The 15,201-nt window shown below is 48.6% G+C and overlaps 6 protein-coding genes and 1 non-coding gene across 17 annotated transcripts; 5 read left to right on the forward strand and 2 right to left on the reverse strand.

Moving 5' to 3' along the window:
- Positions 1 to 2,330: 2,330 nt before the first annotated feature.
- On the forward strand, positions 2,331 to 2,684 carry H257_12885 (hypothetical protein; the record flags this gene model as incomplete). The annotated part of the gene is made up of 1 exon (XM_009840244.1): positions 2,331 to 2,684. One exon carries the CDS (start codon positions 2,331 to 2,333, stop codon positions 2,682 to 2,684), a length of 354 nt encoding a protein of 117 aa, XP_009838546.1.
- A 1,126-nt stretch (positions 2,685 to 3,810) lies between these two features.
- Positions 3,811 to 7,339, forward strand: H257_12886. 2 transcript variants are annotated; one of them, XM_009840246.1, is made up of 7 exons: positions 3,811 to 3,897; positions 3,966 to 4,165; positions 4,232 to 4,338; positions 4,407 to 4,749; positions 4,815 to 5,254; positions 6,203 to 6,575; positions 6,880 to 7,339. In XM_009840246.1, exons 1-7 carry the CDS (start codon positions 3,858 to 3,860, stop codon positions 7,135 to 7,137), a joined length of 1,761 nt encoding a protein of 586 aa, XP_009838548.1. In that variant the 5' UTR covers positions 3,811 to 3,857; the 3' UTR covers positions 7,138 to 7,339. The 2 variants fall into 2 exon arrangements, with proteins under 2 accessions (XP_009838548.1, XP_009838547.1); XM_009840245.1 differs by having other exon boundaries at positions 3,966 to 4,338.
- Positions 7,340 to 8,073: 734 nt separating this feature from the next.
- Positions 8,074 to 8,719, forward strand: H257_12887 (hypothetical protein). Its single transcript, XM_009840247.1, has one exon. It carries the CDS (start codon positions 8,116 to 8,118, stop codon positions 8,578 to 8,580), a length of 465 nt encoding a protein of 154 aa, XP_009838549.1. The 5' UTR covers positions 8,074 to 8,115; the 3' UTR covers positions 8,581 to 8,719.
- Positions 8,720 to 8,739: 20 nt separating this feature from the next.
- Positions 8,740 to 10,746, reverse strand: H257_12888. Of its 2 annotated transcripts, XM_009840248.1 has the most exons (5): positions 10,308 to 10,746; positions 10,038 to 10,227; positions 9,802 to 9,952; positions 9,226 to 9,749; positions 8,740 to 9,170 (listed from the first exon to the last, which is right to left on the reverse strand). In XM_009840248.1, the coding sequence occupies exons 1-5, from the start codon at positions 10,724 to 10,726 to the stop codon at positions 8,793 to 8,795; spliced, it is 1,662 nt and encodes a 553-aa protein (XP_009838550.1). In that variant the 5' UTR covers positions 10,727 to 10,746; the 3' UTR covers positions 8,740 to 8,792. The 2 variants fall into 2 exon arrangements, with proteins under 2 accessions (XP_009838550.1, XP_009838551.1); XM_009840249.1 differs by lacking the exon at positions 8,740 to 9,170 and having other exon boundaries at positions 9,193 to 9,749.
- A 320-nt stretch (positions 10,747 to 11,066) lies between these two features.
- H257_12889 lies at positions 11,067 to 13,015 on the forward strand. 2 transcript variants are annotated; one of them, XM_009840250.1, is made up of 7 exons: positions 11,067 to 11,722; positions 11,769 to 11,839; positions 11,916 to 12,049; positions 12,098 to 12,210; positions 12,312 to 12,537; positions 12,596 to 12,750; positions 12,820 to 13,015. In XM_009840250.1, exons 1-7 carry the CDS (start codon positions 11,075 to 11,077, stop codon positions 12,928 to 12,930), a joined length of 1,458 nt encoding a protein of 485 aa, XP_009838552.1. In that variant the 5' UTR covers positions 11,067 to 11,074; the 3' UTR covers positions 12,931 to 13,015. The 2 variants fall into 2 exon arrangements, with proteins under 2 accessions (XP_009838552.1, XP_009838553.1); XM_009840251.1 differs by having other exon boundaries at positions 12,596 to 12,735.
- Positions 13,016 to 13,064: 49 nt separating this feature from the next.
- Positions 13,065 to 13,137, reverse strand: H257_12890. The gene has a single exon. It is a non-coding gene; the product is annotated as a tRNA-Val (tRNA).
- A 106-nt stretch (positions 13,138 to 13,243) lies between these two features.
- Positions 13,244 to 14,952, forward strand: H257_12891 (hypothetical protein; the record flags this gene model as incomplete). 8 transcript variants are annotated; one of them, XM_009840258.1, is made up of 7 exons in its annotated part: positions 13,244 to 13,613; positions 13,669 to 13,875; positions 13,924 to 14,157; positions 14,215 to 14,391; positions 14,451 to 14,473; positions 14,534 to 14,645; positions 14,708 to 14,952. In XM_009840258.1, coding segments are annotated over 7 exons (1,288 nt in total), but the record flags the coding sequence as incomplete, so codon positions are not given. The 8 variants fall into 8 exon arrangements, with proteins under 8 accessions (XP_009838560.1, XP_009838561.1, XP_009838554.1 ...); XM_009840259.1 differs by having other exon boundaries at positions 14,714 to 14,952; XM_009840252.1 differs by having other exon boundaries at positions 13,924 to 14,391.
- Positions 14,953 to 15,201: the final 249 nt, after the last annotated feature.

The raw sequence follows: 15,201 nt of genomic DNA on the forward strand, positions 1-15,201 counted from the left end.
CATGTAAGACTATCCACTAAGCGGGTTTCGCCAACAGATCTGTTTAGATCGTGCAATCTCCAAATTTATCATTTCTAGCTGTCCAGAAATTATAGACGCATTTTCAAAAAGTCAACTATTTATCAATACAGTTACCGCGACGCAAAAGAACTTGAGCCATGCGAGTAGGCATGCCTTCAATCAAGTCTTGTAAGTACTCCTGCTATATTTCGCTCCATGAGACCAATATTTGGGCCTTCAGACTCGCCTTTGTCTCGAACTGCCGCCCATTTGCATAGACTTTTCTTGCCAGAGCACCCCAAACGTTTTCAATTGGGCTTAAATCTGGGCTTTTGGCAGGCCACGGCATCGTTGGCCACGGTAGGGCATCCAGGCACGCCTTCGACACCTTCGACGTATGGATGCTGGCGTTGTCTTGCTGGAAAATTCCAGTGCCATCACTTGTCGCACGGCCAACTTCGCGCATTGCGGGGATCATGTACCCACGAAGCGTGTCCTTGTACTTCTCAGAGTCTTGGCGACCCTTCAGGATGGCCAATTCGGTCTTGTTGTGATAGCTGATGCCACCCCAAACAAATACCGAGCCCCCACCAGAGACACGCTTCAAGTAGGTCTGCACCTCGTGGCGCAAGTCGTGCCAGTAATACTGGCAGCCGTCTGGACCGTCTAAGTTAAACTTCTTCTCGTCTGTAAAGAGAGATTTCTTCTTGGCATCGAGCTTGTGGAAGTATTTTGCCGTAAACTCAACCCTGGCCTTCTTGTGCTTGGTCGTCAGACGGGGACTCGAGCGGCGTTTCATGTACTTCGCGAACTTGCTCATGTTAAGCACAATGGACACAGTAGAATGCTTTACTTTACCACCTAGAGGAGCTGAAATCTGTCTAGTGGACATTCCTTTGCGTGTGGCGAGTCGGAAGATTCGGCGGACTTCTCGTCGGGTCAGTTTGCAGTGCCGTCCAGGGGACTTGGGTGGCAATTCTCGGCTGAAGTTGGCCACACATGTCCGAACGAGCTTATCGCTGCGTTGGAGAGCTCTGGCGATCCACCGTAGCTTCTTACCAAGCTTCAAATAGGCCATTATCTGGCCTCGCTCCTCGGCAGTGATGGTTTTGCCGCGTGGCATCGCTGAATGTGACAAATGATGTGGATAATGGTGTGTACGTGTCGCCGCTAGTGCTGTAATAATGTGGATTGCTGTTTTGACACTTGATTGGCTAAAATTAAGATGAATTTTGTGATTTGTCAGAAGTGCGTCTATAATTTCTGGACAGCTCGAAATGATAAATTTGGAGATTGCACGATCTAAACAGATCTGTTGGCCGCTTAGTGGATACTCTTATATGCGCCTGTGATAGCAGGGCACCATGCAGAGAGAGGGGAATGGGATGGCATCATGACGAACTCGAGAAAATTTAGGTGCGTCTATAATTTCTGGACACACTGTACGTAGTAGTATTTCCTGAAAATTTTCACGATGAAGCCATTTGATCTGATTATATGGGGAATTTCTTGATGAATATATTCTGTTTGTTGACAGAATATATTCATCGATGCTACGGTAGTATTTGCCAATGTTGGCATTAGCATGAGTCTAGTCATTATTACTTCGTAGTAATAATTTATCCCGTACCAAAGTATCTTGAACTCGTCATTCTGCTAGAGGGCAGTATCACCGGTAGGTTTTCTAGTGCTCATACATACCGGTACTTTGCGTAGTATTGTCCTTTCAGCCAAAATTTGGACTTTGTGCTCATTTGCCAAAGGCCAGCAGTCACTCACAGAAGCTAAATGCTTCTGCTGATTCGACTGCGCATTTGGTCGTGTTGGATATACGTATATTTTCGGCACGTCGCTCCAGTTTTGAATAAACACAACAATACGAGTAATGTTACTCCGGAGTATAAACACATTACGAAATACTACCGCGTAGCCTCCGACATCAAGCCTTTGTTTACTGTTAGAGAATTTACTGTTATTAATACACGTGAAAAACTATCCTGTCCATGGCTTAATGATTTCAGCCAATCAACGTTGTTTATGAGAAGTTGTACTTTTGATTCGCTTATTCCGATGCAAGAAAAAGATTAGGTTTTAACGTAAACAATCAAATTAAGACGCATCTGAGGAATGCGGCTGGGGAGAACTTTCAAAGCTCCACGCTCGTTCAACATTATTTACATCTGAAACTTGGAGATTGTAGCTGGATTAATGGAACAAACAACCTCATACTAAATATATTGGGTATCGGTTCATTTTCAATGACCTTAAAATTTACTGTTAGGTTTTTCCATCCCTATGATCAACAAGTGGGCTCTTCTCCATCAGCGGCGATGGGCAAGGCCGGCGCGTCCATTGGTTCGTACGGGTGTTCGCTGTGGGTCAAGGACCCCAGCTTTGGCTACGACGGCGCGTTGTTCTACACGTTTCCCGGCATTTCACTCGCCACGATCGTCTTGACGTGGTTTTGCATGTTCGGCAACAACGAGAGCAGCGAAGTGATGGAGGATTTCAAGAACAAGCTGCTCGACGAAGACAAGGATACGCACGACGACTCATTTTCGGCCGCGGCGGGCTTTGATGTGAACCTGTCACCTGCAGGCTGCAGGCGGGCTGCAGGCAAGTACAGTAGTCGAACAACAATTGTAGTGATTAACTACGTACCGTTACTTGTACTGTACCAGTAATGCCATACTTCGAAGTACTTGTGATCCGGTTCAAAGTTGGGTGGTCGCAAGCTGCAATTGATCGTACGCACGTCCGTCATTAACTAGTTATTGACTGAAACCCCCTAACGTTAATACTGTAGTGGGTTTCATAGTTAAAAATGGAGCATGTCAACTGTAACGTAAAAAACCAATTTAAGATAACTTTTTTGGAGGCGTCGGAGTAGAATGGACATAACGTTTGAGTCAGTTACGATATTTGAGTTTTGAATAGTGATTCCAATAGACAAGAGGCGCCTCTTTGACTTCATAATCGAGTTTAGGCGATGAACTTCACAGATAAATTTGTTACTTTCTAAGCATTTGTACTCACATTTTCATAACCAATTTAGGATAACTTTTTTTATCTTAAAGTATGTATGTGTCTGAGCATTGAAATTTTTTGTTTAGGGTAAGCGGTTACAACAGGTTGCATATAATTTATACAAGGGTACTGTTTCATAGAGTTAAATTTCTGTTGTGGATGGATGTCCACCGAGTTTAACACTTGACAAAACCTCAGATCCAACCCAATGTGGCCCGTGTCGACTAGGGAACTTCAAACCCAATCTTGATTGACTGTTACCAATGGCTTCTACGCGGTTTTTGCATTTCATTCACGTGACGGAATGGCCAGCATTATATGATAGAGGTTTTGACTCGAACAAATAACGAGGTGTGATTGGGCAATACAAAGTTATCCTAAATTGGTTGTTCAAGTTATCTTAAATTGGTTTTTTACGTTATACAAGTAGCCGATGGAGTTGGTGAAAATCGAGTTATGGGTTGTGCACTCTTAAATTTGATGTGCTCACATTTATGTTTTTTTCACTCCCATTGTTTATACCAAAACTCCAGTACCCATCACCATTCTCCATGGCCAGTTATCGGTCATGGAGGATGGATGTCAAGGGAAAACATTTTAGCCAATGAAATACCTGAAAAATGTGTGTAATTCCATTGTTTATTCTCCATTTTCAACATTCAAACCGGATACTACGTACTTGTCCAACAATCAAGCGTGTGAAATGTCGCCGAAATTTCAACCGGACGTCTTATACCGGGTATTCCTACCCTCTTGTCGCATTAGCTGTCCATCCGTCCGTCTCTTGAATATCGACAGTAACAAAGTGAACCATTCTTTCCAGCATTCCGATGAAGATCAAGAAGCGCCACATCGAGATCGCCGTCGGCTGTATGTCCATCCAGCGTCCTCCGTAGCCCATGTGCTGGTCTCACATGTGTGTTTATATGTTCTACTAGTGGTGCTCCTTGCCGGGGCCATCGTTGGCGTCTTGTTCGGTGCTGGCGTGTTCCAAGACTCGGCCGAGGTAGCGGCTCAAAAGGCGTTTGCCGCCGCCGCCAAGGCTGTCGCCCCCCGCGATGCCGCGCGGTGTCCTGTCATTCCTCCAGGCAAACGTCTCATTGAACAATTTGCTTCCCAACGCCGCGGCTGCGCTTCGGTAACACCCGCAAACTGTATTCCACCATCGAAGTGTATTCCTCATGACAAATCAACCACCTGGCAGGTCACCGAAGGCGTCACGCACGTGGTGCTCACGTACGCCGACCTCGCGACCTTGTCGTTCCAGCTCAAGGATGTGGACGTACTCACTTGCGTCAGCGATCTGCACAAGTGCGAATGCAAAACCACTCTCCATCTATTGGGCGCTCGTTTTGTGGCTGACGAAGCGCTCACCCTAGGCGCTGCATTTACGTGCTGGGTGGTATTGGCGGAGACAAGGCCTTCGACACGTCGTCGGTGGCCGCAGATGCTGTGAGCCTGGTCAACAAGTTCAAACTCGACGGCATTTCAGTCCACGACCTGTCATCCCAAACGTCGACACTACCGTACATGACAGCACTGTCCACGGCGCTCAAGGCATCCGTCGCTAGCACTACGCTGAGCTACGACGTGTTTTACAGCGAACTAGACAAGACGCTGCTCAACTGTGGCACGCGATGCTTTGCCGACGGCGTACAGGACGTGGTCGACTGGATTACCGTCCTGGCGTACAGCGTGAGCAGCGACCCCGTCTTGGCTTCGGTACTCCGCCCAGCATTCTCCCATTCCGTTCTAGTCGCCACGACTAGCTCATGTTGCATGGCTAGGACGTGTACGCAGATGCGATTTCGGGGTTTTTCGACCCGTGGAAGGCCAAATTGCAGGGCAAACTCAACATTGGCGTGTGCATCGACTGCGGGTACGGCCCCGGTCCCACCATCGACGACATTTCGATCTGGGCCAACTACTCGCAGTCCGTCGGCGGCATGAGTGTCTACGGAACCGACAGGATGTATGCGATACAGGCCATCCTCCGACCCATGCCGCTGCCACTGCGATCGTCCAACATCTCGTCGTCGTGCGGTTCCAACGACGGAGCCCCCCGCGTGGTGCTATTCTGGGGCAGCGAAGTGGGCGGATGCGAGTCCATTCCACGCGGTGTCACACACGTCATCATGTCGTTTTCCCTCGTCCAAGACGGCAATGTGACGCTGTCGCTGCAGGGCAACGACGCCACCCTCCGTCGCTGTGTGCTTTCATTGCAACAGTACGTGCGTGCGTCTTGGAATACTATATATATATATATATTGTCCTTTTACCCAAAAAATGTAGACTTTTGTGCTGCAATGCCGAATCTATCGATCGATTCGTTGTTGACCTGAAAATTGGATTGAAAAAGGTTTCCTGTAGTACACACTAATTGAAGTCACACACTAATTCGACGTTGATGATGGTTTCATGCGATCTGATTGGGTAAATCCTGCTGCCGATTCTTCTGTACATTTATTTGGTTGTGTCGATTCATTCTCCATATCGCTCCGGTTTAGAATAAACACAACGATATATATATATATATATTGCATCATATGGCTGGAGATCAAAAGGCGGCGACTTGTTAATGCTACAGAGTTGAATGAAATGTAAACCTGTCGTCAGTATACGTATATATATATTGCATATGATTATATTGTAGCTTGCGTACGATGGTGATGATTTGCTTATGGTATTGAGGTGAATCACCAAGCGTCAATATAAAAAATTCGCGTCGAAGTTTATCTAATATATATATATAGACATTTCGAGGCAATTCTACTTTGCGTAATATGGTGTGTTCTACTCATTATTTCCTCTGGTGAGTGAACCGCCCATGAATCACCGGGCCGTCTAAATATGATACACAAGTATATAACTAAGTTTCAGAGGTGTTCTAGACGAATATTCATTCGTTTAGCCAATCATATTGCAACAAATATTATTTTTATCCAATCATAATGCTTTGCTCGATTTCGTGGTGATTTCAACAATCCCCCGAAATTGGCAAATTTGGGCGAAAAGCACAATACGTACACTTCTTGTATTCCGCATCGCATGGGTGAACGAACTTGCACCTCCTAGTCGCGTTTGAGTGGAATATTCTTTGATGATATTATTGATGTGATATTTTTAATACCAGAACCCTGTCATATCTAATACCGTGTTGGGGCTGTGTGACCAGGCGATGCATCAAAGTGCTGGTGAGCATTGGCGGAGAAACCAACTCGAAAGCCATAGCGGATCTAGTGGACTTCGACCGCTTCGCCACCAGTGCCGTGGCGCTGGTGGACAAGTTCAACTTTGACGGCGTCGATATGGACGACGAGACCCGCGGTAAGTACGACCCCGCGCATGTCATTGCGTACATGACGTCGCTGTCCAATGCGTTGCGTCCCCGGGATAAATTGCTTACAATCGACGCATTTTACTACGATGCCGTGCCGGACAAGTGCGCGGCGGTCACGGGGCGGTGCTTCCCCAAACAAGTGGAACCGCTCGTGGACTGGGTGCATGTGATGGCGTACAACGTCGACCTGGACGTGGCCAAAGCCCAGGTACGAGTATTTCATATTCACAAGATTGTTGGACATTTCATCCGAATAATTTGGACGTTTGATCAATTATGTTGTCAATAAGTCATAATAGCCTTTCACCTGATTTGAATAATCTTGTTCAAAACTAACAACGTACTAGTATCAGGGTGTGCTTTTTGCCCGACACTACATCGAATCCGTAATACTTTCTTTGGATTGGCTGAAACAAACAATTCGACAACAGAACGTGATTTGATTGGTGTCTTTTGTTCATTGGACATTCCATTTTCTTCATGCTTTTAACAAACATGGGATTGATTGGTAGGCGGTATATGCATCGGCGATCAATGACACTTTTTCTGCGTGGACGGCGGTGCTGCCTCCGCCCAAGATGGTGGTCGCTGTGTGTACCGAAGCGAGTAATTCCCTCTACCGAGGGTGTGCCTTCGGCCCAGGCCCGAGCCTCGCGGTCGTGACGCTGTGGACCCAGTGGAGCCGGGCGAGTGGGGGCGGCATGGCGCTGTGGGCGGGCTCGAAGGATCAGTTCCTCAATTATACCTACACGACCCTCCTCACTGGTTGAACCAGCCGGCACGGTTGGCGCCTACTAGGATGGAGTAGTTTTGCACACTAGTTAGTTAATCATACGTAGTAGGGTTGGCTGGTTTGATATTGGATCGATAAGTTATACACGTCTGCGGTGGTGTCGCTTGTTCGAACTGTCAGTAGCAGTGTGACTGTGTCAGTGGGTGGTTTTACTACTTGCTTCATGAAGAGTGTGCATACTATAATACTATTAATATCACTACTGGATGCGGGTATTCTATTTCCTGCTCTACCGTCACGGTGATGACAAAAATTGCCATCTCACCTTGCTTTTTCTGGTTGTTAACCAGAGAAAATACTACTTTATTATATTAATACTATTAATATTTCTACGAATCATAACTAACGTTACTATTAATATTGTGCTTTCGAGTGAAATGTCGTGTTGTGGCGTGGTTTCTCGTTGGAATTTAAATCAATTTGATTGGCTACCTCAGATGAGCTCAAAATTATTAGCCAATCAAAACCTTCTCATTGAAATTCAACCAATCAGATCGATTGTGGATCGGTTTGGTCGGCGCGCTTCGATTGCACCCCCTCCCCAAATTTGTATCAAATCGACAATAGTACTACTATTATTCATACACATCTCCAACGGTGTTCAAGTGTACTGTAATCTCTCCCGCACTACTACTGTAGTAGTAACTACTAGCGTTACTACCTCAACAATTGATTTCACGCAATATGATTGGTTTTGTTTGCAGCGAATCACACGCGGGTACCCTTTCCACGTCAAGGACTTCGGTGGAAGCCAACATTGGGCGTTTAACGCACATATTTACAGTTAAACGGGGTCCATCGAAAGAAACAAACGAGGCACTTTGCCTTTGAAAAAGCAAAAAAACGGGATTGACCTCGTTTAAACAACAAACGTTAAACGCCACGTTGCCGCCTTTCCGCCCAAAGCGGTCATTTCCAAATATCCATCACCACCACATCGCCACTACATACCATCATGACCTGGACGACATTTTTTGGCCCTGAACTGCAGACCAAGGACGGCGTGTTCCCCACCGACCAAGTGCTCGAAGGCAAGAAGTACGTCGGCATCTACTTCTCGGCGCACTGGTGCCCCCCTTGCCGCGGGTTCACGCCGCTGCTGAGTGAATCGTACGAACAGTTCATCGAAGACGACATCAAGGACGTGGCGATCGTGTTCGTGTCGTCCGACAAGGAAGACGCGTCGTTCAACGAATACTACAACGACATGCCGTTCTACGCGCTCCCGTTCAAGTACCGCGAGCAAAAGGACGTGCTGGCCAAGCAAGTGTTTGAAGTCAAGACGATCCCGACCCTTGTGTTCCTGGACGCGGCCGGCAAGACCGTGACCAAGGACGGACGCCAGTTGGTCGTGGATGCGCGCGGCGACCCCACGCGCGTCTTGGCTGCACTTGCGGCCGTGGAAGCCACGCAACCTTGAAAACATCAACCTTTTTCATACCATAATAACACCCGATCGACTGAATATACATACCTCAAATAGTTCGTTTCAAGGCATTGAAAGTGAATACTAACTAATACAGTCCAGAAGAAGAATCAGTGCGGTGGGGACCTCGTCGCTACAACGTTCATTAACATACGGTGTACATACAATCAACTGGTATTACTAGCCATTACAGGTAACAGTGTTCCTTATGCAGATGACCCCCTGTGTTCCCGAAGTTTGAGCAGCTTTAGCCGGTTTCCCACGGATAAAAATGACTGGCCTTCCTTCGTCGGGGACGTCGACGGCTTTTGCGGGTGGTTCCTATGGTACCTTCCGCCGCCGCCTTCGAGGAGCAGGCGGCGCGGCCCCCCCGACGACGGCGTGGGCATGATGGACTGCATGGTGGTCGATGTGGCAAAGAAAGACTCGCGGAGCCTCGGCCCCCCTCGTTTCTGCATCTTAAACGCTTGCGTTTTCGTAAAGTTGATGGCATCTGCCGACGCTTCCAACGGTCCTATGCGATCGTAATACCCGTGGGGGTCCAACAACTGATCCACAACATGGCTCAGCGCTAGCAGCGTCGGCTACAAACGTCAAAGTGATAACGTCAATATATTTGAAGGGATAACGATATCATACCTCGATACGCAACGAGTTCTCGTCCATCCATTTGGGGTACGTCGTGCGAAAGATGGTGTCTATGGTCACCCGCAGCGACAACACAAACAGAGGCAGCAGCGGTGGCGTTGGTCGTGTGGTCGTGATGGGAATGCTGGCGGCCAACGACGATTTGATCGAGGCGAATGATTCTGTCGTGGATACGAGCAGCTGCTCAATGTCGGTGGGGGTCAGTGTGGGTGCGGGGGGAGGGGCTTGAGACGCGGGGGGGAGATGATGATGGGATGGGGGGCGTTTGGGTGGGGCGGACGTAGCGGCTGATGGCGGGGGATCTTGGTTGGGGGAGCTCATGGATGCGGATTGAATAGCTGCGCAATACGTGGCGAGCGGACGCAGGACCGTCCAGTACAAGTAATGCGCGAGGAAGCCCACGAGATGCAAAGTCGTGGGGCATGTCAAGTGCTGGCGAAGGAGGTGTTGGTCCTTGGGATCGGGAATTTCGACCATGTCAAATGGAACAACGTTGAAAAACGTTGTTTGGAGCTCTAGAAAACGTCGTGTTATTACTCTTTGCAGTGAGGTAATGAGTGAACGTACGAGAAATGATGTCGAATGTCAGCGTCGAGGGTGGCAGCATGAGCTCGTCAAGGGCGGATGGCGACGGTTTGTAGATCCGGCGGTCCGGGACGAGGGAAAACGTGATGGCTCGTGCCTTGGGGTACCCGTCGACGTCTTTTCCAATCGGTACCTAATCATGGCCAAAGCTCGTGGTTGAAATACTTATCTTAGTACACACACGCAACAATGAGTAGTACTACTGTATAGTAGTATACTTTGTAGATTTGGTTGAACGGGTACACATAACGGTGTTTCAAATCGTTGAACGACCACTGAACATGTTCGACGCAGTAGTTTTTGTCCAAGTCTGTTCCAAATACTGGCCCCACAAAGTCGCTATGGACGTCGTTGGTGGCATGATGTTGTTTGGTTGTGATGTTTGTTATGGGCTTCGATTTGGAGCTTCTGCTACATCCAAAGATTGCATTAGAATCCAAAGATTGCATTAGGTACCAACTGGTTGGCAATCATATTTGGCTACATACAGAGTTGGCAACGGCATGTCCGTGGCGTCGATCGAATCCGATGGGTCGGGAGTTGACCGAGGCCAACGAGCGTCGATGGTCAGCACGTCCGACAGGCACCCGCGGGACTTCCACGCAGCTGACACTCGGCACTTTTGCAGGGGCATGTTGGCAATCACCATCGCTATGTTTTCCGGTGTAGGCAGGGCGTGCATCTGCTCTAGGTACTTGGTCGCGTACTCCTTGACGACCGTGGTGTAAAAACTCGGGGGGAAATGGGCCACGGGTTTGTCTGTGGGTTTGAGCGCAATCGAAAGGGCCGCGGCGTGCGGACTTGCGTCGACGGATGGAGGATGCTTTTTGGAGGTTACACCCACTCCCCTTCGAGGGGTACCAGCAGCCCCCCCACCGTGCCGTGGTCGGCTCGGCGAAGCCTGCATACAAAATCACTACAAGGGCCATACCTGACTATTTTTAGTTGGTGTGTATCAACCACACTACGTTACATACGAACTGTACTAGAACTACGCAGTACCACTGGTACTACACATCCGTGTAACATGGCGCACAGTGGTTAGTGATGAATGGACACAGTTGTGACTTCATTGCTATTCCGTCACTGTCTGTAAGTACACTTTATTGTTGTTTTTCGTATACGATTATATGGAGTTTTGGAGGGAACCTGTAGGAATCTGATTGGCTCGTGGAGACAACTTGCTGTAATTTGATTGGTTCCCACCTTTTAAGTTTGCCCCCTTGCAACAATCCAAATCATCAATTCGTAAACCATGGCCGAAGCCAGCCCTTGCTCCCCGCTGCCGCATCTACCAGCGTCCCCACCACGCCAGTCTTCCAAGACCAACTACTTTCCCTCATCACTATCTCCAGTCCGTCATTCCACCCCTAGTGCATACAACAGCACGGGTAAAACATGGTCGCCGAGGTCACCTTGCATACGTGTCAACCTGTCGGCGCAATTCGACGAGGCAGACAGCGACGACGGGCTTGATTCCACGGCTATCGACTCCGCCAAGACAGACTCCAGCACGAGTAGCATTGATCTCTCTGAGACGTTCCTCTTCACCTACATCGAGGAAGGCGGCAGAGATGTTGGTCCAGCGTCCGTCGCTGGCCGTGCGAGGTCATCCGACCGACGAGCAGTTCCCACGACATGTCCAACCTCTCCGGCGCGCGCAGCTCAATGGACTAAACGTCGACTTGGAACAACTCGAACTACTCGTCGCGCTGCTGTCATTCCAGCCATGAATCGGTTGCATCGCCAGAACTCGCTCGTGTCCACGAAGCTGTTGGTGACCGTCGCACCTCTTGTCCCATCTACCAGAAGTAAGACCAGTATACCACCACGTTGGTTGCCATTTGAGTCGTTTCAAAACGTGCGGCCGCTCGGGTCTGGCGCGCACTCGGACGTGTTTGCGGTGCGCCACTTTGGCTTTCTGTTCTCTTCGTTAACCCCTGGCACAGGTGATAGACGATCAAGGTATCCGGTACGCTGTCAAGAAATCCAAGCATAAACTTCGCGGACGCCGAGATCGGTAAATATATCAATCGATTGCACGACTGATTTCCAGTCTTTTTTATATGGAATATTCATGCTTCAGTACGTGATAGGGACCTTAGATTGCGAGAAATTCGTATCTACGACAGGGTGCAAAACGATTCGACCAATGACTCGGACGGTGGCGTGCAAGAAGCTCGATGTAGGCAGTACGTTTTGCAGTATTTCCATGCTTGGCAAGAGCAAGGTACGTTGTTCCTTGCATCCTTCTATATCATCACTATCTATATCGTAGGCTACTTGTACATGCAAACAGAGCTGTGTCCTCGGGGGGCTTTACCAAATGCGATACAGTCATCCAAGCTGTCGGAAGCCCTGTGCTGGCGGATTCTGCACGACGTCGCGTCGGTATGTACGTATGTCGATGCGCCGACTACTTGATAGTGTCCTTTGAGTCTGGTTGTTTGCCATGCTAAATTGCCTGTCTTTATGCCATATATGTATATTAGGGCTTGTCATATCTTCACAGCCGCGGTATTGTGCACCTGGACATCAAGCCAGCCAACTTGTTGGTCACGGCCACGATGGTCAAAATTGGAGATCTCGGACTGGCCCAGTGTGATTCACATCAAGGGGAGAATGGACTAACTACCAATGAAGGCGACAGCGCGTACATGGCCCCAGAACTGCTGCAGTCCACTGCTCGGCAACCATCCGCAGATATCTTTTCCCTGGGTACTGTAAACCGTGCCAAATTTGGTGTAGCTTTACCTATATTTGGGCTGTTGGGTAGGCTTGACGCTGGTGGAACTCGCAACTGGCGTAGCGTTGCCGTCCCAAGGCCCGCAATGGCATGTCCTTCGCAGCGGCAGCTTGCCACATCGGACTTTCGACACGGCGTACTCGGCTGATTTTGACGTGTTGATTCGACAAGTACGTGAGTTCGGGGTATATATATATATATTTGTGAGAAATTGTATTCGTTCCCTGACAGCCCTGGCTTTTGAACGATACTAGATGCTACGAGTTGACCCAACCAAGCGACCCACAGCCCAAGACGTGATGGCCCATCCCAAAGTCAATGAAGCTGCGCAAGTTGCATTGTTTCCGATAATGAAAACAAGATGACCTTCCATTGCAAGTGCTCACTTTGTGGAGGGTAGGCAAAGTCGACGCTGCCAACAAAGAAGTAGTAATTATAAAGAGTTTTTCAGATATTAATAACGTAACCTGTAGTAATAATATTGGAAGAAAAAAAGGAATGGTCATACCCGGACTTGAACCGGGGACCTTCTCCACGTCCAGGAGACGTGATAACCGCTACACTATAAGGCCTTCCATGTCACGGTGAATGTTTGGCGGGCATCACGATGTCTCTGATATTTTGTGTTGACTGACAGTTACGAAATGTGAACCCTACGGCAGTTTCATTTCCGGTTACGATGGCGCAGGTCCACGCAATGGCCAGAATGCTGCTGCATGTTCCCCAGGGAGACGTTGAGGATGCGTCCGAGTTGGTACGTCTGGCGTGTGTGGAGAGAGATATCGCCATGGACGAAGCTGCGTCGTCGATTGTCTCGTTAAGGCGAGCCAACGACGAGTGCGAGAGGTTGCGCCAAGTGGTGAATCGTCTCAAGTTGAAGAAGCCAGTTGCAACACCCTCCCATAAGGCCACCGGCCACCACACAAACCTCCTGCTGAACTTGGATTTTATACTGAGCGTTTTTCGAAACAAATTGGGCCTGGACATTCACGTGTTGGATCTCAAGCGACACGTCCTCGACCAGACCAGTTCCGTGTCTACCCGCCACGTACGTCGACCTATTCACCCTTTGGTTTTCCACTGAGGAGGTGTAAAACACTTAGACCGTCATGTTTAAGAGCACTTTGGACGAGCTTCGCGACGTGTACGCTGCGCTATCTGCAGCCCAAGTCAAAATAAACCAGCTTGAGACTGACCTCTCCATCATGCACTACTCACCTGTTGTGAATCCCACTGACCAGACCGGCGTGTTGGACAATCAAGTGCAGGCAACATACCATAAAACTCTGCACGATACGCGTGCTATTACCGTACAAAAGTCCTCAATGACAAATGTGGGGCTGAAGCAGTGTATTTAGATGGCGGAATGGGAAGCCAAAGTTACGGCGCTGACGCGACGGAATGCAGAGCTAGAAGAAACGATTCAGTCCATGCAACTAGCTCAAGTGCGGCATCAAACGACCATGGACGCCCTGACGACAGATCGGGACGCGCTGGTAGCCCAACTGAACACGACAGCAGCTGCCGTAGCAGATTTGAAGATGGAAAATCACCAAATTCACGTGCAGGCCATACAACGCAAACATGACCACGTACGGCAATCGCTCAATAGTTTGAACGCAGAGTGGGCTCACCGGTATAATGACAAGTCGCAAGCTGTGGATGAAACGATGCAAACAGACGAACTTGAGGATACCGCCAGCGTCGAGTGGCTGCAGGACATGCTGGAGCACGAGCGCGCCACGACCATCCATTGTCGCAATGAACTTGATAAAGCCCAGGCAGCTGCCGAAACAGCCGATAACGAACATGTGAACGCCATCAAGGTATTATAATTGTACGATTGTTGCAACATATATAAACACCTAAGCATGGAATGATGTAGCAACGGTCTGAAGCAAGCCAAACGTACGTTGAATGAAACTAAAATTAATAGATGACAATCGCTGAAAATGTAGCATTGAGTAGGCTTGTGAGTTCGCTGGAACTGGCAGTGGACGGCTGGAAGGCCAAGTGCTCGTCATTGGAATTAAAATGCAACGAGCTAGAAGCAGGGGGAAATGCGTTGGCAAAGCAAGTGGTGCGACCAGAATATGCAGACCATTGTGACGATGTGATATACGTGGGTATTTATTTATATAGGCGCAGGCGAGAATGCTAGAGGAAGCCTGTAGGGACCTTCAAAATCAAGTCGTAGCGCTCACGTCAACCAACCACGAGCACAAGACCGCCGCCGACGTCCTTGGTGCCCATTTAGCCATGCATGTTCGACACTGGAAGCGCCATCAGGGGACAGTCGCGTCGTAGCTGCCACCAACCGAAAAATATACTTCTTGGCATACTTGGCAGGTCTCATGCATATAGTTGTACACGATAATATATGCGACTACTAATGATAGCATTATTGGTGATGCACTCTATCAGCAGTAGACTCGTAAAGTGACGCCAACAGTTTCCATTCAATGAACGCCTGACGTTAGGCCACTGAATTGTGTAGGGTGCGTCTGGTAAGCTGAAATATTACAATATTGCAATATTCTGGAAAAAAATAATAATACCATTTTGGGGCCAAATTCAATAAATCTGATAAATATTGAAACATGTCTTGCTTGAAGCGTTTGAACCCAAATAATCCA

Source organism: Aphanomyces astaci, assembly GCF_000520075.1.
Source record: "Aphanomyces astaci strain APO3 unplaced genomic scaffold supercont1.43, whole genome shotgun sequence".
Classification (NCBI taxonomy): domain Eukaryota; phylum Oomycota; class Saprolegniomycetes; order Saprolegniales; family Verrucalvaceae; genus Aphanomyces; species Aphanomyces astaci.

Coding starts and splice junctions, on each gene's coding strand:
- H257_12886 (XM_009840245.1), top strand. CDS start 3,858: ATGAAGATCAAGAAGCGCCACATCGAGATCGCCGTCGGCT. Junction 3,898..3,965: donor CATCGAGATCGCCGTCGGCT/GTATGTCCATCC, acceptor ATGTTCTACTAG/TGGTGCTCCTTGCCGGGGCC. Junction 4,339..4,406: donor TGCGTCAGCGATCTGCACAA/GTGCGAATGCAA, acceptor CGCTCACCCTAG/GCGCTGCATTTACGTGCTGG.
- H257_12887 (XM_009840247.1), top strand. CDS start 8,116: ATGACCTGGACGACATTTTTTGGCCCTGAACTGCAGACCAAGGACGGC.
- H257_12888 (XM_009840248.1), bottom strand. CDS start 10,726: ATGCAGGCTTCGCCGAGCCGACCACGGCACGGTGGGGGGGCTGCTGGT. Junction 9,750..9,801: donor GACATTCGACATCATTTCTC/GTACGTTCACTC, acceptor GACGTTTTCTAG/AGCTCCAAACAACGTTTTTC. Junction 9,171..9,225: donor AGAACTCGTTGCGTATCGAG/GTATGATATCGT, acceptor TGACGTTTGTAG/CCGACGCTGCTAGCGCTGAG.
- H257_12889 (XM_009840250.1), top strand. CDS start 11,075: ATGGCCGAAGCCAGCCCTTGCTCCCCGCTGCCGCATCTACCAGCGTCC. Junction 11,723..11,768: donor CGCACTCGGACGTGTTTGCG/GTGCGCCACTTT, acceptor CCCCTGGCACAG/GTGATAGACGATCAAGGTAT. Junction 12,211..12,311: donor TTCTGCACGACGTCGCGTCG/GTATGTACGTAT, acceptor TATGTATATTAG/GGCTTGTCATATCTTCACAG.